Here is a 27,461-nt window from a genome sequence, read left to right on the forward strand (position 1 = left end):
TTATTTCCTCTATTTTAAATAAAATTAAAATAACACACATAATCACATCTAAATGTGATACATAATTTATTAGTCTAGTTGTCATTTATAAGTTACTAATGCAGATATTGTTTTCTAGCAATAATGAGTATAAATATAGTTTATTCAAATCCCTGCTCAGTTTTTGTCATTAGTAATAAATGTGAAAACCAGATGTACCCTGAGCACAGAAGGATTTCATAAAATTATATTCTCTCTTGTAAAGTATTTTTATATATTACTTTTATTTTATTTTTTGGCAGCTGGATCATAAACCAGATGGCTGTGGTGACACCAGAGAGCGTTTTCTGGAGTTTGGCTTTGATTACTGCTATTGGTCGGTTGACCCAAATGATCCAAAATACGCCTCTCAAGAAGTGGTAAGTCATTTTGTTCTTTTATTTTTAAGGTATCAGAATTGGATAAAATTGAATTTAACATTGGTATTCATTTTTTTTTATCAATTCAAAGATAAGAGTAAATTATCCAAGTGTGAGTTCCAGGGATTGGTCATGTGTATTTTCCATTCAGTGTAAAGGAAAATGGAAAATATTTGTGGACAGATATAATTTATTAAGGCCTTTTCCATATAATCATATAATAATTTTTTTGTGTGATTTTTTTTTTTTAAATGTATACCTTCATTTTTCCATAGAAGTTTTTCTGCTATAATCATTGTTCTATTATAACATGTAGTAAAAGACACATATTCTCCTTTATTATGTAAGTGTTTTGAAATGATTATTTCTATTTATTTATTATTTCTGTGGTTTGGATACTCCTTTACGTCTTCCCTCACTTTTTAGTGTTGTACAACAGTCACATTCCACAGAGAACTGCAGTTTATATACTTTAGAAATGAAAAAAGAAGACAAATTAGTGCTCTTGTGTTCACCTATTTTTAGATAACCGATTCAATTAAATTCTGTAATACATATTCAAATACTGGTTGTTAGAAGTTAAAACAATGAGATTTAGGATGGGCGAATGTTTTGCAACATTTCAAAAATGAAACTAATTTTAACACATTTTGTTAATTTGTTTTGAATTTCTAATGTTTGTACAACATTTTAACATTCTTTTAATGTAATAGTCTTTCTAACACTATCTTTAAATGTAGTATTCAAGTCAAATTTTTCTAATTTAAATATTGCACAATTTGAATCAAATTATGCAATATTCGAAATAGAAATTTTTTATTCAATATATATGTATTTATTATTTTTCAATTTACTAAATGCTCCACCACATGAACTATTTAACTTCTAAATAGTATTTGTGAAATCAAATTTTACATTCCAAATTTTAAATGTGGATATTTGATCTAATTATGAACATTTGAAAACAAAAGTAACACTGGAAAACAGGAAATAACATTCGATTACACATTTTTATTGGATTTTGTTCTTATCAACATTCGATTTTTCAAAAATGAATGTCCACAGAACTATTCATTCTACTAAGCGAATTGCACTTTTACACATTCGCCCATGCCCAAAATAAAATTTAGCACCGCAAGTGGTGGTTGCAGGCGGACAAGTTCACTACTTGCAAACCTGTCCACCTGCAATGATAAATCTTCCTCTATACATATCATAACATAGCATATGCTATATACAACACATATCAAATAGTTTATTGGAGAGGGTATGTGTCAGAGTACCAAGAACCAGATAGAGACGTAAAATACTAAATTAATCACACCTTTATTAAAAAATAAAAAATAATAATGAGTCTAAAAGCCAAATGACAAGCCAGGAGTCAAAGCTAGAGCAGATAGTCAGACAAGCCAGGTCAGGAACCAAAGCGATTAGTCAGACGAGCCGGTGTCAGGAATACAAAGATCAGCGAAGTCAGGAACTAGCCAGGGATCAGGAACCAGAAGGGACGTCAAACATGCCAGGTATACACAGAGACAGGAATTCACAGATCACAGAGCTCTGATGATCACACATCAGAGACAATGCAAGGGCAATGGCAAACAGGACTGAGGCAGTTTAAATAGGGAGTTATGACATCATCATCATCCTGGGACTGCAACCTCTCTCTCTCTAATGATGTTCTCCAGTTTGGCCATAAGAGGGAGCCTGGGAGTAATGAGCAGCGTTACACACTTGCTTACAGGCAAGGAGAACAGGTGATTCAAAATGGCAGCCAAGATATAACGCAGCAAATAACATTGAAATCAGGGTGAAACCCTGGCAGTATCATAACCTGCAAAAATTATGAGTTCAATAAAAAAAACAAAAAAAACTTGCAATAAAAAAAATTGCTTCATGGATAATATACTAACAGGAAGCACTGCTTCACCTTGGCTACTTTTTTGCTAATGAAAAGAATAGTAATCAAACATTTTTTGACCTTGAAGAGGTTAATATAATAAAGTGCTTACACTTAAATAACCTTGTCACCCTTGTGGAATATATGTAAAACTTAATTGTTCTGTTTTGTCACAAGGTTTTTCAAAACGACATATATATGTGAACACTATCTCTTATATTGATCTGAGACTTTTGAACAAATTTAATAATTTTATTGCTCCTATTCTCTTGAGATCTTAATATTTCTCAACTGGTGAGTATATGTTTGTGTGCGGAGTGAGATATATACACGGGAAGAGGAGGTACATGAAGACGTCCGTTACAGGGCATGTAGTAACACGCCAGCCAGTACTGAATAGGTCATCACATTGTGTATGAAAAATGTATATACATCTTATTTTAATTGGATAGCTAATCCTTATCATTTTAATCCAAAAGACACAATGTCAGTGTTATCTACCAGTACTGCTTTGTGTTTGTTGGATAAGGTCATTACTTAGCTATCTTGGCTTATAGAATTACTCTGTGAATTACTGATGATATTGTGCATGTGATATTGATATACAGTGACAAGACATGCTTGGACTTGTTATCTACTAAAAAAACAATTGTGACTTAGCCCAACTATCCTATTGAAGTCAGAGCCGCAAAATATTTTACATGGTACATAGCAAAGTGAGCTTTGCAGATTTGTCATTAACCAAACAAAGATGACAAGTGGACATTCAATAGCTTTGGTTCCATTGCAACATGGCCTATCTTCTTGTAATACTTCTAAAATCCAAGAGATTATAATGAAATATTATATTATCAGATGAAAAATGTTTTGATAAATATTTTATTTATTAACAATCTCAAATGTTATTACTTTAAGTAATCCTAGGTGAGCGTGCACGTGTCTTTAGCCACCTGGCAGCAGTGTTTGCAACAATGTTTATTGCAATGTTATACATATTTGCAAACACTGCTGCCATAAACTGCTAAACATAAGTGTATGCTCCTATCAGCCTACCTAGCTTTACTCTTCAACAAAGGATTCAAAGAGAACAAAGCAAGTTTGATAATGGAATTTATTTGGAAATATGTTTTGAATTGCACACTCTATCTTTATCATGAATGTTTAATTCTGTCTTTACTGTCCCTTTAACGCAACAGTAAACACCTTGTAATTACAGGGCATTTCTGTTGTGTTGCTGTAAAATATAATATCAACCAATTTGCAACATGTTTAAAACAAATTAAACCCTTCATGCCGGGGGAAAGTGTTTAATATAGGAACTTGCTGGAAAAACGATCACATGATTTCAAGGCCGCGATCAGATTATGGATTACTGCCTACGATGCTATGCATGCCCACAGTCCGATTTTACATTCCCTAAAGGGAGGAGGTTGCAGAACGGCATATAAGGTAGGACGTTCCATGCCGTCCTAATTGTGTTAAAGACCAGCACTGTTTGGACGGCATGGAACGTCCTAATGGCATGAAGCGGTTAACATCCTTTTACTGCAATTATTGATCAGTAGCAAAACTCTAACCACCATTTACCTTATTTGGGCTTTAGTCCTCAGACAAGAAGGCTAGCTTCGGCTATGACGTTAGTATAGAGTGCTTTTTTGTTGTTGCTGTTATTATCAGTTAAAACCAATTAGGCAAAGATATATAGAAGAGTTTGCCTTGAGAAGTTAGCAGCATTCAGTTAAAGTTTTGGGTGTTAGAAATTGCTCAATTTTCAGAGCTAAATTGCAAGAAAAGGGGCAAAATAAATAATGAAAGTACACTGTATATTGCAATCTTGTTTCATTATGCATAACTAAACATTTTATATAAAAATCTTAGGTGTATACTGTTCCCTTTAAGGAGAATTAAATTTGCGATATCACAATCAACACTTGCCAGCTGCACAGCTGCACAGTACACTTGCTGTGTAAAGCAACTGAATTTTATAAGCATAAGATCATGTGTTTATCTGATCAACATTTTTATTTTTCTATATTCTAGCCTAGGGTCCAGATCTACAGTTGTAGTCCATCTGCATTACAGAGCTACGACAGAAACGTTTAACTATACTAAAGAAAAATTAGCAGCCATGACACGTTGGGTTGACAATAAAGCTATTAGGGCCAGATTACAAGTGGAGCGCTAACAGTTACATGCATGCAATAAGGGATTTATTGCGGTTGTTTGCACTCATCAGGTTTACCGCTGGTATTACAAGTTGAAAGTAATCGCGATTGCTTGAGCACAATTTATGCTAGAATGATTGCCGCATCCTCAGAACTCTGGTTAACTGTTTCACAAAACAAAAAAGTTGCACAAAACACATCAAAAATACATTACAAAGTACAATTACACTCATACCACCATGTAATAAAAATTATTTTAAAAAAAATATTACACACGTTATAAGGGTGTGTTATAGAAAAAAGGCAGGCAGAGGTCTAACATATAGACATGCATACATGTCTAAAGATGTATATGTGTGTGTGTGTATGTGTGTGTGTATATATATATATATATATATATATATATATATATATATATAGTTGTACTCATAAGTTTACATACCCTGATAAGGGTCATTTGGGTAGTTTCTGTTGTCATTATGATTTAAAAAGAGTAAACACAGTTGATTGATAATAAATGGCTTCATAAATTCTGCCAGGGTATGTAAACTTATGAGCACAACTGTGTATATATATATATATATATATATATGTGTATAAATGTATTTACAGACATATATACACATATAAACACAAATACATATGTAGGCATAGTGCATTGAAGCCCTGCAGTTAAGTAGATGAAAACATGTAAAAGCATATTTCTTTCTTAAGACACGGTAAGTCCACGGAATCAGCAATTACTGTTAGGAATATCACTCCTGGCCAGCAGGAGGAGTCAAAGAGCACCACAGCAAAGCTGTTAAGTATCACTTCCCTTCCCACAACCCCCAGTCATTCTCTTTGCCTCTAGTGCAAGGAGGAGGTGACGTAATTAGGTGTCTGATTAAGATTCTTCTATCAAGATTTTTCTTATTTTGAAGCCAGGGCAGGTTTGCTCTAATCTTCCATCACAAGCTGTGCTTAGATGTACTCCACATTAGTCCCTTCATTGGGGCAGTGGTTGCTTTAAAGCAGTTAGGTACTTGTGAGGTGGGCCTCACTAAAATTTTTTAACATGTTGCTGCCCATATATAGAAAGCCTGAGCAGGTTTGCTCCGATCTTTCTGTCACGGGTCACGAGGCATCCTCTCATACCAGGTGAGCTGTCCTCCTGCCGGACAGCTGGATGTGCAGGTAAGTGCCTTTTGTCTTCTGGGGAAGCTGACACTGATGGGGTTAAAGATCCTACTTAATAAGGTAATCTGCACTTAACTATGGGACACATTATCCTTTAAGAGGATTATTGGCTGTAGGCAGGCACTGTTTGCATATGAAGGGAGAGTTAGACGTTAATCTTTTAAAGAAAGAATTAACTCTATTGGGGTCATTTTGATTAATTTTCTCCCACGCTAGTTCCCTTATGACTTAATCAAGAGTTATAGTGGGTTAAATTGCAGTGCGCGCTTTTATTTTGTAGCACCATTCCTATAGAGCTAGTTGTGTTCCTCCTCCGCTCCTCAAAATAATGAGCAGCATTTTTAATGTGGGACCTTTGTGTTTGGAGGTCTGTCTTGTTTCTCAAGACTAAGCGGTTGGGTAAGGCGCAAAAGTAAAAACATTGCGCTTCTTTTCCTTGCTGCCCTCATGATCCCGCCTCCTTCTCTGAAGTGGAGCGCCGCCATTATGCTTGCTGAGGTAGTTTCCTGACTCCGCCTCATTCTCGGACTGAGAATGGAGCTGAGCATTTCGGCTGGTATCGAGGAGCTGTATCAGTGGTACAGCTTGGGAAAGCAGTTTAAAAGTTTACAAGCTCATTACAGCCTTTAGTCAAGGTTAAAAGGAGTGTGTATGTTGGGAGTTTCGATATTTCATCAAGCCTGGCTTGGTCTCAGTAGTTGTTAGTTTAGTTCTAGATGGACTATATCACATCAATGTTTTATCAACCACTAGGGAGGAACTTGGCGTTCCTTTGCCATGCTGGAGGTGTTGTGGATTGTTCGGTGGGCGGAAGCTCACAATTACTGTCTGTCATCCACTTTTTACATTTAGGAATTGGATCTGAAGAGACAGATGTTACTTATCGGGAGAGAGGGCTTTCCATCCAGACGTGTTTTCCACTAGGGCTGTTTCTTCTTCTTGGGCCATCAAGAATGAGGCTTCTGTGGAACAGAGTTGCAAGGCTGCGACTTGGTCTTCTTGCACTTTTTTTCTAAATTCTATAGATTTGATTCTTTTGCCTCGGCTGAGTTTTCTTTTGGGAGAAAAGTTCTTCAAGCAGTGGTGCCTTCCGTTTAAGTTACCTGTCTTGTCCCTCCCTAATCATCTGTGTCCTCTAGCTTGGGTATCGATTCCCAACAGTAATTGCTGATTCCATGGACTCACCGTGTCTTAAGAAAGAAAACAAAATGTATGCTTACCTGATGATAAATTTATTTATTTATTGACATGGTGAGTCCACGCCCCGCCCTTCTTCAGACAGTTTTTCTACAAAAATTTCAGGCACCTCTACACCTTGTGTTATTTCCTTTCTCTCCTTTTCCTTCGGTCGAATGACTGGGGGTTGTAGGAAGGGAAGTGATACTTAAAGGGCCATAATACCCAAATGTTTAAACACTTGAAAGTGATACAGTATAGCTGTAAAAAGCTGATTAGAAAATATAACCTGAACATCTCTATGTAAAAAAGAAAGATATTTTACCTCAAAAGTTTCTCAGTAGCCACATTTCATTGTAATGGACTTCTAAGCAACAAATCAGTATGTCTGTCCTAGGACAGCGGAAGGAGCGAGCTTACGTGCACTCTCATCTTATTTCTCTATACGGCTTAAGGAAGTTTACAATGAAATCTCATGAGAGTTAAGTCAAATCTCATGAGATCACAGTAAAAGAGTTTTTTTTTTACCTGCAGCTGAGCAGAAGTTGAGTATAACTTTTTACACTTGCTGAGGTAAAATATCTTCCTTTTTTACATAGAGATGCTCAGGTTATATTTTTCTGTCAGCTTTTTACAGTTATACTTCATCAGTTTTAAGTGATTTAGCATATGAGTATTATGTCCCTTTAACAACTTTGCTGTGGTGCTCTTTGCCTCTTCCTGCTAGCCAGGAGTGATATTCCCAACAGTAATTGCTGATTCCGTGTACTCACCGTGTCAAGAAATAAATAAATGTATCAGGTAAGCATAAATTTTGTTTTATGCAATATTCATTTTTAATAAAGGTTTTAACTATATATTTACTGTAAATATTTCACATTACAATGTTCTGCATCTAGCAGAACATGTTCTAAATATTTCTAAATAGATATTACTATATATATATATATATATATACCTATAATCGTGTGTGTGTGTGTATGTATGTATATATATATATATATATATATATATATATATATATTATATGTGTGTGTATAAATATATATATATATTATATGTGTGTGTATAAATATATATATATTATATGTGTGTGTATAAATATATATATATATTATATGTGTGTGTATAAATATATATATAAATGTACAGAGAGATCAGCACTCCCCAACAACAACAACTGTGCACGGCCATTGCATATCCAGAAACATGAATCAGTTGAAAGACAGGATCCGGTGAAAATCCTTGTGTGTCCACAACAGTAAAGCCAGCACGCTTGTGCCTGTGGTATGTGTTTTATACATGTGACCAAGGCCTCTGTGTGAGGCCGAAACGTTATGATTATGACACAATAAAGGTGTTATTTTGAATCTCTTCGTGCTGGCTTTACTGTTGTGGACACACAAGGATTTTCACCGGATCCTGTCTTTCAACCGATTCATGTTTGTACTTTTTTTGCTCCATTGACTTCTATGAGGGAATACGTGAATGCACACGCTATATGCTAAGTTCGGCCTTTTGCAGTCGTAGGGTTAGCGTGCAAGTGAAAACAGTTTACTTTCAACTTAAAATACGAACGCAGCCAGATAAGCGCAAAAAGCTTACTTCTAGCGCAGTTAACGTTCAAGTGGGAGCATTAAATAGTGCTCCACTTTTAGTCTGGCCCATAGTGTTTAAAACATACTAGAGTCTTCAAGGGTGAGTACAGCACTGATATGCTTAAAAACTGTCACGTGTCTGCAAAAGCTTCCATATTTCTCATATATTTGATAACCATTTTGATACTAAGACTGTTCTCTAGCATATTTTTGTTGGCATGCGAGAGGCAGTGCTACCTTGTGGGCTACTGCCATATTTCTGCCCTGAAAAATCATTTATTCTAGTATATGTATACTTTACGTAAAAGGTATGCTGCCCCTTACAACTTTAATTTTAGCAGTTGCACACTTAGGGGTCGATTTATTAAAGTGCGGACGGACATGATATACGATGTAGCGTATTATGTCCGCTGTACATCGATAAATGCCAACAGCATATGCTGTCAGCATTTATCATTGCACAAGCAATTCATGTGAACTGCTTGTGCAATGCCTCCCCCTGCCGATATGCGGCCGCTAGCAGGGGGTGTCAATCAGCCCGATAGTATAGGTTCGGGCAGATTGATGTCTGCAGCCTCAGAGCAGGCGGGCAAGTTATGGAGCAGTGGTCCGCTGCTTCATAACTACTGTTTCCGGCGAGCCTGAAGGCTTGCGCGGAAACAGGGGCATCAAGCTCCATTTGGGGCTTGATAATTTGGCCCCTGTATATGAAGGACAAATATCTTACGAAAAACAGGTGGTATCCCCAAATCATTTAATGTGCAAAGGGTATAATATAGTTTGTGGTTCATAGTTTCTTTACCTGCCAAAGCATCCAGCAGTTGTTAACCTGTTTTAATGTGATCCCAAGATGTTATTTCTTCTGTTATGTGTGATCAGTCCACGGGTCATCATTACTTCTGGGATATAACTCCTCCCCAACAGGAAATGCAAGAGGATTCACCCAGCAGAGCTGCACATAGCCCCTCCCCTCTACGTCAGTCCCAGTCATTCTCTTGCACCCAACGACTAGATAGGATGTGTGAGAGGACTATGGTGATTATACTTAGTTTTTATGACTTCAATCAAAAGTTTGTTATTTTAAAATAGCACCGGAGCGTGTTATTACTTCTCTGGCAGAGTTTGAGGAAGAATCTGTCAGAGTTTTTTACTATGATTTTAACCGGAGTAGTTAAGATCATATTGCTGTTCTCGGCCATCTGAGGGAGGTAAAGGCTTCAGATCAGGGGACAGCGGGCAGATGAATCTGCATTGAGGTATGTAGCAGTTTTTATTTTCTGAATGGAATTGATGAGAAAATCCTGCCATACCGTTAAAATGACATGTATGTATACACTTCAGTATTCTGGGGATGGTATTTCACCGGAACTACTCTGTTAAAGGTCACTAATCCTTTTTAATAACTATTTATCATGTTAAACGTTTTTGCTGGAATGTAGAATCGTTTACATTGCTGAGGTACTGTGTGAATAAATATTTGGGCATTATTTTCCACTTGGCAGTTTTTTTGCTTTAATTGTGACAGTTTCGTTTCTCTTCACTGCTGTGTGGGAGAGGGAGGGGCCGTTTTTGGCGCTCTTTGCTACGCATCAAAAAATACCAGTCAGTTACTTTTATTTTTCCTGCATGATCCGGTTCATCTCTGATAGATCTCAGGGGTCTTCAAACTTCTTTGAAGGGAGGTAAATTCTCTCAGCAGAGCTGTGAGAATTCTTATAGTGACTGTGAATAAAAACGTTGCTTTGTATTTTTTATGTCATATTTAATTATTGTTATTTTACTAATGGGAACAAACCTTTGCTAAAAGTTTTGTTGTTTTAAAGTTTGATGCTATAACTGTTTTTCAGTTCACTAGTTCAACTGTCATTTAATCGTTAGTACCTCTTTGAGGCACAGTACGTTTTTTGCTAAAAAAGATTATAACCAAGTTGTAAGTTTTTTGCTAGTGTGTTAAACATGTCTGACTCAGAGGAAGATATCTGTGTCATTTGTTCCAATGCCAAGGTGGAGCCCAATAGAAATTTATGTACTAACTGTATTGATGCTACTTTAAATAAAAGTCAATCTGTACAATGTGAACAAATTTCACCAAACAGCGAAGGGAGAGTTATGCCGACTAACTCGCCTCACGCGGCAGTACCTGCATCTCCCGCCCGGGAGGTGCGTGATATTTTGGCGCCTAGTACATCTGGGCGGCCATTACAGATAACATTACAAGATATGGCTACTGTTATGTCTGAAGTTTTGTCTAAATTACCAGAACTAAGAGGCAAGCGTGATCACTCTGGGGTGAGAACAGAGTGCGCTGACAATGCTAGGGCCATGTCTGATACTGCGTCACAGCTCGCAGAGCATGAGGACGGAGAGCTTCATTCTGTGGGTGACGGTTCTGATCCAAACAGATTGGACTCAGATATTTCAAATTTTAAATTTAAATTGGAGAACCTCCGTGTATTACTAGGGGAGGTCTTAGCAGCTCTCAACGATTGTAACACCGTTGCAATACCAGAGAAACTGTGTAGGTTGGATAAATACTTTGCGGTACCGGCGAGTACTGACGTTTTTCCTATACCTAAGAGACTAACTGAAATTGTTACTAAGGAGTGGGATAGACCCGGTGTGCCGTTCTCACCCCCTCCAATATTTAGAAAGATGTTTCCAATAGACGCCACCACTCGGGACTTATGGCAAACGGTCCCCAAGGTGGAGGGAGCAGTTTCTACTTTAGCTAAGCGTACCACTATCCCGGTGGAGGATAGCTGTGCTTTCTCTGATCCAATGGATAAAAAATTAGAGGGTTACCTTAAGAAAATGTTTGTTCAACAAGGTTTTATATTACAACCCCTTGCATGTATCGCGCCGATTACGGCTGCGGCAGCATTTTGGATTGAGTCGCTTGAAGAGAACCTTAGTTCATCTACGCTAGACGACATTACGGACAGGCTTAGAGTCCTTAAACTAGCTAATTCCTTCATTTCGGAGGCCGTAGTACATTTAACCAAACTTACAGCTAAGAACTCAGGATTCGCCATACAGGCACGTAGGGCGCTGTGGCTAAAATCCTGGTCAGCTGATGTTACTTCTAAGTCCAAATTACTTAATATACCTTTCAAGGGGCAGTCTTTATTTGGGCCCGGTTTGAAAGAGATTATCGCTGACATTACAGGAGGTAAGGGCCACGCCCTACCTCAAGACAAAGCCAAAGCTAAGGCTAGACAGTCTAATTTTCGTCCCTTTCGGAACTTTAAAACAGGAGCAGCATCAACCTCCACTGCACCAAAACAGGAAGGAGCTGTTGCTCGTTACAGGCAAGGCTGGAAGCCTAACCAGTCCTGGAACAAGAGCAAGCAGGCCAGGAAACCTGCTGCTGCCCCAAAGACAGCATGAACCGAGAGCCCCCGATCCGGGACCGGATCTAGTAGGGGGCAGACTCTCTCTCTTCGCCCAGGCCTGGGCAAGAGATGTTCAGGATCCCTGGGCACTAGAGATCATATCTCAGGGATACCTTCTAGACTTCAAAATATCTCCCCCAAGAGGGAGATTTCATCTGTCAAGGTTGTCAACAAACCAGATAAAGAGAGAAGCGTTTCTACGCTGCGTACAAGATCTGTTAATAATGGGAGTGATCCATCCGGTTCCGCGGTCGGAACAAGGACAAGGGTTCTACTCAAACCTGTTTGTAGTTCCCAAAAAAGAGGGAACTTTCAGGCCAATCTTAGATTTAAAGATTCTAAACAAATTCCTAAGAGTTCCATCGTTCAAAATGGAAACTATTCGGACAATCTTACCCATGATCCAAGAGGGTCAGTACATGACCACAGTGGATTTAAAGGATGCTTACCTTCACATACCGATCCACAGAGATCATCACCGGTATCTAAGGTTTGCCTTCTTAGACAGGCACTACCAGTTTGTAGCTCTTCCATTCGGATTGGCTACGGCTCCAAGAATCTTCACAAAGGTTCTGGGTGCCCTTCTGGCGGTACTAAGACCGCGAGGGATTTCGGTAGCTCCATACCTAGACGACATTCTAATACAAGCTTCAAGCTTTCAAACTGCCAAGTCTCATACAGAGTTGGTTCTGGCATTTCTAAGGTCGCATGGATGGAAAGTGAACGAAAAGAAGAGTTCTCTTTTTCCTCTCACAAGAGTTCCATTCTTGGGGACTCTTATAGATTCTGTAGAAATGAAGATTTACCTGACAGAGGACAGGTTAACAAAGCTTCAAAATGCATGCCGTGTCCTTCATTCCATTCAACACCCGTCAGTAGCTCAATGCATGGAGGTGATCGGCTTAATGGTAGCGGCAATGGACATAGTACCTTTTGCACGCCTACACCTCAGACCTCTGCAATTATGCATGCTAAGTCAGTGGAATGGGGATTACTCAGATTTGTCCCCTACTCTGAATCTGAATCAAGAGACCAGAAATTCTCTTCTATGGTGGCTTCATCGGCCACACCTGTCCAGGGGGATGCCATTCAGCAGGCCAGACTGGACAATTGTAACAACAGACGCCAGCCTACTAGGTTGGGGCGCTGTCTGGAATTCTCTGAAGGCTCAGGGACTATGGAATCAGGAGGAGAGTCTCCTTCCAATAAACATTCTGGAATTGAGGGCAGTTCTCAATGCCCTTCTAGCTTGGCCCCAATTAACAACTCGGGGGTTCATCAGGTTTCAGTCGGACAACATCACGACTGTAGCTTACATCAACCATCAGGGAGGGACAAGAAGCTCCCTAGCAATGGTGGAAGTATCAAAGATAATTCGCTGGGCAGAGTCTCACTCTTGCCACCTGTCAGCAATCCACATCCCGGGAGTGGAGAACTGGGAGGCGGATTTCTTGAGTCGCCAGACTTTTCATCCGGGGGAGTGGGAACTTCATCCGGAGGTCTTTGCCCAAATACTTCGACGTTGGGGCAAACCAGAGATAGATCTCATGGCGTCTCGCCAGAACGCCAAACTTCCTCGCTACGGGTCCAGATCCAGGGATCCGGGAGCGGTTCTGATAGATGCTTTGACAGCACCTTGGAACTTCGGGATGGCTTATGTGTTTCCACCCTTTCCGCTGCTTCCTCGATTGATTGCCAAAATCAAGCAGGAGAGAGCATCAGTGATTCTAATAGCGCCTGCATGGCCACGCAGGACTTGGTATGCAGATCTAGTGGACATGTCATCCTGTCCGCCTTGGTCTCTACCTCTAAGACAGGACCTTCTGATACAGGGTCCATTCAAACATCAAAATCTAACTTCTCTGAAGCTGACTGCTTGGAAATTGAACGTTTGATTTTATCAAAACGTGGTTTTTCTGAGTCGGTTATTGATACCCTGATACAGGCTAGGAAGCCTGTTACCAGAAAGATTTACCATAAAATATGGCGTAAATACCTATACTGGTGCGAATCCAAACATTACTCCTGGAGTAAGGTTAGGATCTCTAGGATATTGTCTTTTCTACAAGAAGGATTAGAAAAGGGTTTATCAGCTAGTTCATTAAAGGGACAGATTTCAGCTCTGTCCATCTTGTTTCACAGGCGTCTGTCAGAAAATCCAGACGTCCAGGCTTTTTGTCAGGCTTTAGCTAGGATCAAGCCTGTGTTTAAAGCTGTTGCTCCGCCATGGAGTTTAAACTTAGTTCTTAACGTTTTACAGGGTGTTCCATTTGAACCCCTTCATTCCATTGATATAAAATTGTTATCTTGGAAAGTTCTGTTTTTAATGGCTATTTCCTCGGCTCGAAGAGTCTCTGAGTTATCAGCCTTACATTGTGATTCTCCTTATCTGATTTTTCACTCAGACAAGGTGGTTCTGCGTACTAAACCTGGGTTCTTACCTAAGGTGGTCACTAACAGGAATATCAATCAAGAGATTGTTGTTCCATCCTTGTGTCCAAATCCTTCTTCAAAGAAGGAACGTCTTCTACACAATCTGGATGTAGTTCGTGCCCTCAAGTTCTACTTGCAGGCAACTAAAGATTTTCGCCAAACTTCTTCCCTGTTTGTCGTTTATTCTGGACAGAGGAGAGGTCAAAAAGCTTCTGCTACCTCTCTCTCTTTTTGGCTTCGTAGCATAATACGTTTAGCCTATGAGACTGCTGGTCAGCAGCCTCCTGAAAGAATTACAGCTCACTCCACTAGAGCTGTGGCTTCCACTTGGGCCTTTAAGAATGAGGCCTCTGTTGAACAGATTTGCAAGGCTGCAACTTGGTCTTCGCTTCATACTTTTTCCAAATTTTACAAATTTGACACTTTTGCTTCTTCGGAGGCTATTTTTGGGAGAAAGGTTCTTCAGGCAGTGGTTCCTTCTATATAATGAGCCTGCCTATCCCTCCCGTCATCCGTGTACTTTTGCTTTGGTATTGGTATCCCAGAAGTAATGATGACCCGTGGACTGATCACACATAACAGAAGAAAACATAATTTATGCTTACCTGATAAATTCCTTTCTTCTGTTGTGTGATCAGTCCACGGCCCGCCCTGTTTTAAGGCAGGTAAATATCTTTTAAATTATACTCCAGTCACCACTTCACCCTTGGTTACTCCTTTCTCGTTGATTCTTGGTCGAATGACTGGGACTGACGTAGAGGGGAGGGGCTATGTGCAGCTCTGCTGGGTGAATCCTCTTGCATTTCCTGTTGGGGAGGAGTTATATCCCAGAAGTAATGATGACCCGTGGACTGATCACACAACAGAAGAAAGGAATTTATCAGGTAAGCATAAATTATGTTTTTTTTTTTTATTTTTTTTTTTAGTTACATCACAGTATTATCTACCCTTATAATTGATGGGAATTTTTAAGTTGAAAGCCTGGTTTATGTTGTTGTTTTTTTTGCTGAACTTCTAAGAAACCGGGTAATTTTCAATAGCAGCAGGATAGCCTGAGCACATCTGGTGTCTGTTTAACAACTGGATTTACTTTGTCTGTATTAGTTTTAGAGCAATGATCTCAAGCACTTTGACTTTGGTTGATAAATTAGTGATGGCAGTGAGAGAAGTTTTGTTTGTGTGATTCTCCCCCCCCCCCCCCTTTTTATCTAGCAGGGAAATCCCACATTTTATCATTCATATGAAATACCACCACTTGTGTACTGTATTTGCGCTCTTTAAAATTGTTAAAGGGACAGGAAACCCCATATTTTTCTTTCATGATTAAGAGCCATATAATTATTGTATATATAAACAATTAGCACATAGGCAAGTATCCCCGCTTGCTTTTGCCCACAAGTATTCTGTATACATTGTTACCAATGCACCAGAGAACTCTGGGTAAGATAAGCAAGTGGTTTTGTGTTTGCTGCATTTACCCCATAAGGGGATTGCTGTGGTTAAACTCCTTACTGAAAGCAAAAAGCATGAGATATTGAATATCTAATTTTCTTATATTACCCAGAGTTCTCTGGTGCATTGGTAACAATGTATACAGAATACTTCTGGGGAAAAGCAAGTGGGGATACTTGTCTACATGTGCTAACAGTCTATACAATAATTATATGGCTGTGTTATGAAATTGAGGATTTTAATCTCACACTTTTATCTCCAACATAAATTTTTATTTTTAGATTCAAATACATCATACAATTTTAAACAAATTTCCAATTTACTTCTATTATCAAGTTTGCTTCATTCTCTTGGCATTTTTTGCTGAAAGAACAGCAAAGCACTGCTGAGAGCTATTTGAACACATTAGGTGAGTCAATGACAATAAGCATAAATGTGCAGCTACCAATGAGCAGCTAGCTCCCAGTAGTGCATTGCTGCTCCTGAGCCTACCCAGGTATGTTTTTAACAAATGATACCAAGAGAATGAAGCACATTAGATAATAGAGTGGAATTTTAAACAAATTTCTAATTTACTTCTAACGGAATCATGAAAGAAATGTTTTGACTTTACTTTCCCTTTAAAGGAACAGTCAACACAAAAATTGTTATTGTTTAAAAAGTTAGATGACGCCTTTACTACCCATTCCCCAGCTTTGCACAGCCAACATTGTTATATTAATATACTTTCTAACATTTACACCTCAAAATTTCTGCCTGTTTCTAAGCCACTACAGACAGCCTCTTATCACATGCTTTTTTATTTGCTTTTCACAACAGGGGAGTGCTGGTTCATGTGAGCCATATAAATAACATTGTGCTCATGCCCGTGGGTTGTGCACAACACAGCACTAATTTGCTTAAATGCAAGTCAATAGATAATAAATAAAAACAAAATTTATGCTTACCTGATAATTTTTTTTCTTTCCGTCCACAACGTCATTCCAATTACTAGTGGGATATTCACTCCTGGCCAGCAGGAGGAGGCAAAGAGCACCACAGTCTGTTCGGTGTCACTTCCCTTACCCATAACCCCCAGTCATTCAGCCGAAGGGAAATGGAAAAAGAAGATAACACAAAGGTGTAGATGTATCTGAGGTTTAACAAAAAATACTGTCTTAATTAAGGGTGGGGTTGTGGACCCTCCATGTCCGGAAAGAAAGATATTTATCAGGTAAGCATAAATTTGGTTTTCTTTCCTAAGACATCGAGAGTCCACAATGTCATTCCAATTACTAGTGGGAACTAATACTCAAGCTAGAGTACACGGAATGAACAGGGAGGGAGAACAAGACAGCAGGCCTAAACCGAAGGCACCACCACTTGAGGAACCTTTCTCCCAAAAGAAGTCTCAGTCGAGGCAAAAGTATCAAACTTGTAGAATTTGGAAAAAGTATGCAGAGAGGACCAAGTTGCAGCCTTGCAAATCTGTTCCACAGAAGCTTCATTCTTGAAAGCCCAAGAAGAGGAGACAGCCCTAATGGAATGAGCCGTAATTCTCTCAGGAGGCTGCTGTCCAGTAGTCTCATAAGCAAAACAAATTATACTTCTCAACCAGAGGGAAAGAGAAGTAGAAGTTGCCTTCTGACCCCTACGCTTTCCTGAGAAACAAACAAACAGGGCAGAAGACTGGCGAAAATCCTTAGTAGCCTGTAGGTAGAATTTTAGAGCGTGCACAACATCCAAGTTATGCAACAGTCGTTCATTTTGAGAAGAAGGATTAGGACAGAGAGAAGGAACAGCAATTTCCTGATTAATATTTCAAACCGAAACCACCTTAGGGAGAAACCCCAATTTAGTACGAAGGACCGCCTTATCCGCATGAAAAATAAGGTAAGGAGAATCGCAATGCAGAGCCGAGAGTTCAGAAAAGCAATAAGAAACAAAACTTTCCAAGATAACAACTTAATATCTACATAATGCATTGGCTCAAACAGAGGCTGCTGCAAAACTTTAAGAACTAGGTTAAGACTCCAAGGAGGAGCAACAGGTTTAAACACAGGCCTGATTCTGACCAGAGCCTGACAAAAAGATTGAACATCTGGTACGTCCGCCAGATGCTTAGGTAAAAGAATAAATAAAGCAGAAATCTGACCTTTCAGAGAACTGACAGACAACCCTTTCTCCAGATCTAGGAATCCTGACCCTACTCCAAGAGAAGCCCTTCAATTCACACCAATATAGGTATTTATGCCATACCTTATGGTAAATCTTTAGAGTAACAGGCTTGCAAGCCTGATGCGTGGTGTCAATGACTGACTCAGAAAAACCACGCTTAGCCAGAACTAAGCGTTCAATCTCCATGCAGTCAGTTTCAGAGAAACAAGATTTGGATGCAGGAAAGGACCCTGAGTTAGAAGGTCCTTCCTCAGAGGTAACCTCCAAGGAGGAAGAGATGACATCTTCACAAGGTCTGCAAACCAAATCCTGCGAGGCCATGCAGGAGCTATTAGAATTACAGACGCTCTGTCCTGCTTGATACGAGCAATGACTCGTGGAAGTAGAGCAAACGGAGGAAACAGGTATGCTAGACTGAAATCCCAAGGAACCACCAGAGCATCTATAAGGGTGGCCTGAGGATCTCTTGACCTTGAGCCATACCTTGAAAGCTTGGCGTTCTGATAAAATGCCATCAGATTTAATTCCGACACCCCCCACTTGAGGGTTAACCTGGAGAACACCTCTGGATGGAGAGCCCACTCCCTGGGATGAAAGGTCTGTCTGCTCAGAAAATCCGCCTCCCAGTTGTCCACTCCTGGAATGTGGATGGCAGATAGAAGGCAATTGTGAGCTGCCACCCACTGAATAATCCGTGTCATCTCCTCCATAGTCAAGGAACTCTGAGTTCCTCCCTGGTGGTTGATGTAGGCCACTGAGGTGATGTTGTCCAACTGGAATCTGATAAACCGGGCTAAAGACAACTGGGGCCAGGCCATTAGAGCATTGAAGATCGCTCTCAACTCCAAGATATTTATCGGAAGAAAAGACACCTCTCGAGTCCATAGGCCCTGAGCCTTTAACGAGTCCCAGACTGCTCCCCAGCCTAGCAGGCTGGCGTCCGTGGTCAATCACCCAGGAGGGTCTCCGGAAGCATGTTCCCTGAGACAGATGATCCTGAGAAATCCACCACAAAAGAGAGTCTAGTGTCAACTGGTCCAGATCCGAATGGTCTCCGTTCCATTGTCTGAGCATGCATAAATGCAGAGCTCTCAAATGGAATAGAGCAAAGGGAACGATGTCCATGGAAGCGACCATCAGACCAATTACCTCCATGCATAGAGCTACTGACGGCCGGACAGTAGACTGTAGAGAGAGGCAAGTAGAGATAATTTTTGATTTTCTGACTTCCGTCAGAAAAATCTTCATAGATAGGGAAACCATGATGGTCCCTAAGAAAATCACCCTTGTAGCTGGAACAAGGGAACTCTTTTCCAGATTCATTTTCCATCCGTGGGAACGTAGAAAAGACAACAAGATCTCTGTATGAGATTTTGCTAGCTGAAAAGATGGCGCCTGAACCAAGATGTCGTCCAGATAGGGCGCCACCGCTATGACCTGAGACCTGACAACTGAAAAAATTCTGGTAACTGTGGCAAGGCCAAACGGAAGAGCAACAAACTGAAAGTGCTTGTGCAGGAAAGCAAATCTCAGGAACTTGTGATGATCCCTGTGGATGGGAACATGAAGATACGCTTCCTTCAGGTCTGTGGTAGTCATGAACTGACCCTCTTGGACTAAAGGAAGAATGGAACGAATGGTTTCCATTTTGCAGGACAACACCCTGAGAAATTTGTTGAGACACTTCAGGTCTAAAATGGGTCGAAAAGTTCCCTCTTTTTTTGGGAACCACAAACAGATTTGAATAAAATCCTAGACTCTGTTCCCTTAGTGGAACTGGAACAATCACTCCCAGGGAGAAAAGGTCCTGAACACAGTTCAAGAATGTCTCTCTTTTACCTGGTCTGCAGATAATCTTGAGAGGTGGAATCTGCCCCTGGGAGGACAAGTCTTGAAGTCTATTATGTAACCCTGAGATACTATGTCCACAGCCCAAGGGTCTGGGACTGCTTGTTGAAACAAGGAAAGTCTGGCCCACCACCTGATCCAGTACAGGACCGGGGCGGACCCTTCATGCTGACTTAGTCTCCGATGAGGGCTTCTTTGATTGTTTCCCCTTATTCCAAGTCTGATTGGGTCTCCAAGAGGACTTAGACTGCTCTGGCTTGGAAGAGGAAGACTTCTGACCTTTGAATTTACGAAAGAAACGAATATTAGAATTTTGACGCCCCTTAGGTCTATTCTTCTTGTCTTGTGGTAGAAAAGACCCCTTTCCATATGTAATTTCAGAAATTATCTCTGCCAGACCAGGGACAAACAGGGTCTTAACCTTGTAAGGTAGTGACAGAAACTTGGCCTTGGAGGTAACATCCGCTGACCAAGATTTCAGCCACAAAGCCCTGCGGGCTAGTACAGTGAAGCCAGACATCTTGGCTCCCAGTCTAATTACTTGCATGTTAGCATGAGAAATAAAGGAATTGGCTAGTTAGAGGGCCTTAATCATATCTTGGATCTCCTGCAACGGAGTTTCCTCTAAAACCAACTCTGATAATGCATTGCACCAATAAGATGCTGCACTTGCCACTGTGGCTATACAGACTGCAGGTTGCCATTGTAGACCCTGATGAACATACATTTTCTTTAAATAAGCCTCCAGCTTTTTGTCCATAGGATCCTTATAGGAACAGCTATCCTCAATAGGAATTGTTGTTCTCTTACCCAGGGTATAAATAGCCCCTTCTACCTTAGGCACTGTGCGCCATGAGTCTCGAATGGAGTCAGCAACAGGAAAAAAATTTTTTTTAAAGCGGGAGACGGGGAGAAAGATATCCCTGGCTTATCCCACACCTGTGCAATGATCTCAAACACACGGTCTGGAACAGGAAACACTTCCACAGAGGAAGGAACATCATAATATTTAAGTTTACTAGATTTCTTAGGGTTGACAGCGACAGAAGAATCAGAGTCGTCCAAAGTAGCCAGTACCTCCTTTATCAGTACACGGAGAGGTGTTCAAGCTTAAAGGGTCACTGAATCCAATTTTTTTCTTTCGTGATTCAGGTAGTGCATGCAATTTTAAGCAACTTTCTTATTTACTCCTATTATCAATTTTTCTTTGTTCTCTTGCTATCTTTATTTGAAAAAGAAGGCATCTAAGCTTAGGAGGCAGCCAATTTTTGGTTCAGAGCCTGGAAAGCACTTGTTTATTGGTGTGTGAATTTATCCACCAATCAGCAAGAACAAACCAGGTTGTTCACCAAAAATGGGCTGGCATTTAAACTTACATTCTTGCTTTGCAAATAAAGATACGAGAATGAATAAGAGAATGAAGAAAATTTGATAATAGGAGTAAATTAGAAAGTTGCTTAAAATTGCATGCTCTATCTGAGTCACAAAAGAAACAATTTGGGTTCAGTGTCCCTTTAAATCTGAAGTCAGTCAAAGAAATTATACTGTCCGAATCTGAGATTTCACCCTCAGAAGCTACCGAGGTATCCTCATCAGACTTAAGATGAAGGTCAATCTTCACAGCAGCAGCTTCGAAAGACACCTTACTATCAGAAGAATGTTTGCGCTTCCCTAACATGTGAAAAGCAGATAATGCCGCAGATATCGCAGAAGATATCTGTACAGCAAAATCTACAGGCAAATATTCGCCTCCAGGAGGCTGAGAGGAACCGCAGGGCACTGTATGTGACGCCATTGAGGCTTGGGACGTTTGAGGTGAAAGCTGCGGCATAACCTGAACAGCATTATCCTGGGAGACAATAGGCTCAGAGGGCAATAATTTATCTTTACACTTTAGCGTTCTAGCTAAAGATGTAGCACAAAATTGCATAAGCAAAACAATTTGGGCCTCTAGACATAGTAAGCGTCTATAAAAAAAAACTGATTCTGATTCCATGTCGATAGCTTGAAGAAAAAAAAAAAATCCCCAAAAATAAAAGAGAAACTAAAATTTTGAAAAAAAGACTACTGTCACTTTAATAAGAGTCTTTATTCCCTCAGAGCTTTACACACGCTAATATAACTTGCCCAATAGAATAGGAAAAAACTAACTCAACACCTCTACACCTCAGACAGTCTGAGGTGCCCTACCGTAACTCTCCAGATGATCCCCAATTAGTCAGGTACACAGAGACTGCTTGTGAGTGACTCCTCAATGAGCCGACACAGAAATGCTGAGAATAAGTGACGCCGCTCCGAGTCGGATGAGCGGGAAGTCACATGACCGGCAAACAGGAACTACGCAGCAATGCGTGCGTTCCAAGAAACTGCAGAGAAGAAACAAAATAAAAATCCATTTGCAGCTCCCATCACAATAACGGTCTCAATAAATTATGCCCTACTATTTCTGTGCTTCAAGCACAATGCCCAATATTGCCTCATCACACTACAAAAGTGAAAAAAATTAAAGAGCCAAGTGTAAACGTTTCCAATATTAAGGGGAGATTATTAACCCCTAGTCTCCACATACATATGTTCCTGCACACTGCCCCAGTAAATCCTATACATAAAGGATTATCATGTCCCATTATTACTGCGTTAACTATTTTCCTGAAGTGCAAGTCTCCAACACCTAGAAGACAAAATCACTTACCTGCAGTCTAGCTGTCCGACAGGAAGACAGCTCACCAGGCGTGAAAGGACACATACTCCTTACAGAGACCTGTGGAAAAAAGAAAGAACAGAGTAACCAACTCTGGCTTTCTATCACTAGGGCAGACTAGGACCACCTTACCACTTCCTAACTGCTTAAAAAGCAACACTACTCTTACTTAAGAGATTGACGTGGACACAGCTAAACCCAAATCCTTGCTTGCAGGGAAAAATACCCAAAAAAGGAAAAATATCTTCAGACACCGAACTTTACCTCTTCCATTGACAGAGGCAAAGAGAATGACTAAGGGTTATGGGTAAAGGAAGTGATATTTAACAGCTTTGCTGTGGTGCTCTTTGCCGCCTCCTGCTGGCCAGGAGTGAATATCCCACTAGTAATTGGAATGACGTTGTGGACTCTCCATGTCTTAGGAAAGAAAAAGTCATGTGATCAGGGGGCAGTCAGAAAATGCTTAGATACAAGGTAATCACAGAGGTAAAAATTGTATTAATATAACAATGCTTTTTTTTTATTATTATATATTGTATTCATTGTAAGATTTATAGTGTATAGTATGATGCCTTTTTTTCCATTAGTAATGTATTAAGTGGTATACTGCTGTATGTTTTTGGTTCACTATTTCATATTGGATTACATTTGTTTAATGTAAATATAGTAAGAACCATAAAAAATTATGTTTACTTTATTTATACCCTATCTATTTTATTTATGTTGTTATCATTATGTATAAAATCAATAAAAAATTAATGAAAAAATAATAATATAACAATGTTTTCTGTTCAAAACTGGGGAATGAGTAATAAAGGGATTAGCTATCTTTTTAAACAATAAAAGATGTTTGAGTTGGCTGTCCCTTTTAATACAAACCTATGCTGAAAGCTACTGGAAAAGTATTATTGTATTTGACTCAGATGTCAGAATTGGTGCTTTATAGCTCACAGTCCCATCCCTTAAATCAATAAATCAATATCAATTCAGCACAATTTCAGTTAATCTTTGCAAATGCCATAAATACTACAATGACTATGTCTCCTAACAAGCTGCGCCTACTTTTTGGAGGTGGTTATATTAAAATTAAGATAATGCAGTTCCTATCTTTAAAGGGACATGAAACCCAAAATGTTCCTTTCATGATTCAGATTAGATCGTTCAATTTTAAACAACTTTCAAATTAATTTGGTTCATTCTCTTAGTATATTTTTTAAAGGAGCAATAATGCATTACTGGGAGCTTGGTGAAAGCCAATGACAAGAGACACACATGTGCAGCCACCAATCAGCAGCTTCTCAGCCTACCTAGGTATTTTCAACAAATGATACAAAGAGAGCTAAACAAATTAGATAACAGAAATATATTTGAAAGTTGTTAAAAGTGACCTGCTTTATCTGAATCATGAAAGAACAAATTGGGGAAAAAAGCTTACATATACTTAAAGGGATACAGCAATGTGTGTGTTTTGCTTTGTTTTTTTTTCTTTTCTTCAAATAACCATATTTAAAAGTAACCATGTAAAAGGCTTATGGGATCCCAAACCTCCTATCTTGCTTTGTTGAAAGTGCTTACACAGTCACCCTAAGGCAAGTGCCATAAAATTAATTTCCGTAAATGTAGCCACCAATCACCAAGCGCTGCCCAGGTGCTATACCAAAAACGGGCCAGCTCCTAATCTTACATTCCTGCTTTTTTAAATAAAGATAGCAAAAAAAATAATTAATAATAGAAGTAAACTAGAAAATTGCTTAAAATTGCATGCTCTATCTGAATCATCAAATACAAATTTTGGGTTTAGTGTCCCTTTAAGTAAATCTATTGTATTTTTCAGTACAGTTAAATAACCAAACTGGTTGCTATGTATATTAATGCTAATAGATCAAAACAGATCCGAGTTCTCATACACCTGTGTGCATTTCAAGTCCATTGTAGCTTTAGTTAAAAGGACATTATACAGGTAGCCCTCAGTTTACGCCGGGGTTAGGTTCCAGAAGGAATGGTTGTAAATCGAAACCGTTGTAAATTGAAACCCAGTTTATAATGTAAGTCAATGTGAAGTGAGGGAGATAGGTTCTAGGCTCCTCTCAAAATTGCCATAAGTAACACCTAATACATTATTTTTAATGCTTTGAAATGAAGACTTTAAATGCTAAACAGCATTATAGACCTAATAAAATAACCACACAACACAGAATATATAATTAAACTAAGTTAAATGAACAAAAACATTTGCTAAACAGCATTATAAACCTAATAAAATAATCACACAACACAGACTTCACTTGCATTTTTCTGCAAACAGTTCTTTCTATGCATTCCAATCTGGACTGATTTATAGACTGGAAGATCTTGTTCCTTTGAAATCTGCTGGATAGCTCAGGTCTGGTTAAACTGATTAATTTCAGCTTGCTTGGCTTTGCTGTAACACAAGCGGATAGCTCCACCTTCTGGCTATTTTAATAAATGCACTGCTTCTCAATGCTTTTCAATAGCAGTCACATGACTGGAGAAAAAGGTTGTTATTCTGAAACGGTGTAAATTGAACCGTTGTAAAACGAGGGCCACCTGTACACTCATTTTTTTAAATGTACAGTTTTGCTTATTTTTGAATAACATTGCTCTGATTTTCAGACACCTAACCAAGCCCCAAAGTTTTAGGAGAATACCGTCGGCTTCCTTCTCCAGCTTGCTCCTGTTTGTGTAAAGGGTCTTTTCATATGCAAAAGAAGGGGGAGGGGGAGAGGGTCTTATTTCCCACTTGCAGTGGGCTTTCCAACTACCTTTTCAACAGAGCTAAACTGAGAGCGTCTAAGTAAGTTTTTTTTAACAGTTTTATTCTGGATTTTTTAAACCGTATCTGTGCATCTTATGTTTTTGACTTTTTGACATTTTTGCCCCCTTCACAACCGCAGCTGAACAGTATATAACGCTATTGTGGGAGCTTAAACCTATTCCATGCTTGGTGTACATTTTATTTCATGTTAATAGTAACCACAATCTTGTAAATGAAAGATTTTGTATACTTCTCTTGCAAGAGAATCTGACATGAAAGAATGTATAAATACAAAATGATTTTATTGCCAGAGAAGTTTTATTTTTTGACTAATTGACTCATATTCCTTTTGCTCAGCTAATACAATTTAACACATTTTACAAGTCAGCAAAATTACTGCAACAAGAAAATCCTTTTTTTAATATAAATATTAAAATATTGAGTTGTGTTATAAAAGTATAATATAGTGCAGCAGATTATTATTATTATTATTAATAACAGATTCTGCAGCGCTATATATTGCAGCAGATTATTATTATTATTAACAGATTCCGCAGCGCTATATAGTGCAGCAGATTATTATTATTAACAGATTCCGCAGCGCTATATAGTGCAGCAGATTATTATTATTAACAGATTCCGCAGCGCTATATAGTGCAGCAGATTATTATTATTATTATTATTAACAGATTCCGCAGCGCTATATAGTGCAGCAGATTATTATTATTATTGACAGATTCTGCAGCGCTATATAGTGCAGCAGATTATTATTAACAGATTCCGCAGCGCTATATAGTGCAGCAGATTATTATTATTATTATTAACAGATTCCGCAGCGCTATATAGTGCAGCAGATTATTATTATTAACAGATTCTGCAGCGCTATATAGTGCAGCAGATTATTATTATTATTATTAACAGATTCCGCAGCGCTATATAGTGCAGCAGATTATTATTATTATTGACAGATTCTGCAGCGCTATATAGTGCAGATTATTATTATTAACAGATTCCGCAGCGCTATATAGTGCAGCAAATTATTATTATTGACAGATTCCGCAGCGCTATATAGTGCAGCAGATTATTATTATTATTAACAGATTCCGCAGCGCTATATAGTGCAGCAGATTATTATTATTATTATTAACAGATTCCGCAGCGCTATATAGTGCAGCAGATTATTATTATTATTATTATTATTAACAGATTCCGCAGCGCTATATAGTGCAGCAGATTATTATTATTATTATTAACAGATTCCGCAGCGCTATATAGTGCAGCAGATTATTATTATTATTATTATTAACAGATTCTGCAGCGCTATATAGTGCAGCAGATTATTATTATTATTATTATTATTAACAGATTCCGCAGCGCTATATAGTGCAGCAGATTATTATTATTATTATTATTATTATTAACAGATTCCGCAGCGCTATATAGTGCAGCAGATTATTATTATTATTAACAGATTCCGCAGCGCTATATAGTGCAGCAGATTATTATTATTAACAGATTCTGCAGCGCTACATAGTGCAGCAGATGCCAGTGCTCCTAAACTCAATAGTTTGGTGACACAATGATGATGCTCTGCACAGGGTAGCATTAAAATACAAAGCATGTGCTCAGCATTTACTTCCACTGTTTATTTAAATTTTTTAAAAAAAGCAGTGAAGAAAGACAGACTTCCTTTCCAACGGGATCCCTGAGTTGTGCCAGAACACATTCTAAAAGGACAGCTGGGACTGAAATGACCGCGCTGTAGATAACTAGTTTCACATGGAATAATAAGATGTATTCACTGAAACAGCTGCACGTTAAAGTGACAGAGACCCTGTTATATATGATGGCTCTATAAACTATGCATATTTTAGTGCACAAAACCTCCACAAATATGAAATTATTGTATTCTAGGTGTTGTTTATTTAGTCAGTGACACTGAATACATTTGTTGTTAAATTCTTATTTTGAAATGAGAGAAATGTGATTTTATTTTCTGGATATACATGCTTTGCAAAATCCATGTTTTTAACAAAATTTACATAGACATTCGGTGTATAAGAACTAGCATGCAAATGTGTTGGTCCCATAATACTGTCTTAACCATAGATATATTAATTCTTAGGTCAGTTGTAAGATTTTTTTCTTTCATGAGACCATATGTGTCCATAACATATGGGATATATCTCCTGCTACTAGGAGGCGGTCAAGAACCCTCACAAGCTTTAATCCCTCCCACCACCTCTCCCCACTCAGTTTGTTCTTGGCCTTCAAGGAGAGAGGTTG

At 38.9% G+C, this 27,461-nt stretch overlaps 1 protein-coding gene across 2 annotated transcripts in view; it reads left to right on the forward strand.

Moving 5' to 3' along the window:
* The window catches only part of STARD9 (StAR related lipid transfer domain containing 9), a 511,030-nt gene that overhangs the window by 73,856 nt on the left and 409,713 nt on the right, over positions 1-27,461 (forward strand). For both annotated transcript variants that reach the window (XM_053697793.1, XM_053697794.1), the window contains exon 3: positions 282-398. In XM_053697793.1, coding sequence (XP_053553768.1) covers positions 282-398 — 117 coding nt within the window. The remainder of the gene's footprint in view (positions 1-281; positions 399-27,461) is intronic.

The sequence above is a fragment of the Bombina bombina genome, chromosome 1 (assembly GCF_027579735.1).
Source record: "Bombina bombina isolate aBomBom1 chromosome 1, aBomBom1.pri, whole genome shotgun sequence".
Lineage (NCBI taxonomy): Eukaryota > Metazoa > Chordata > Amphibia > Anura > Bombinatoridae > Bombina > Bombina bombina.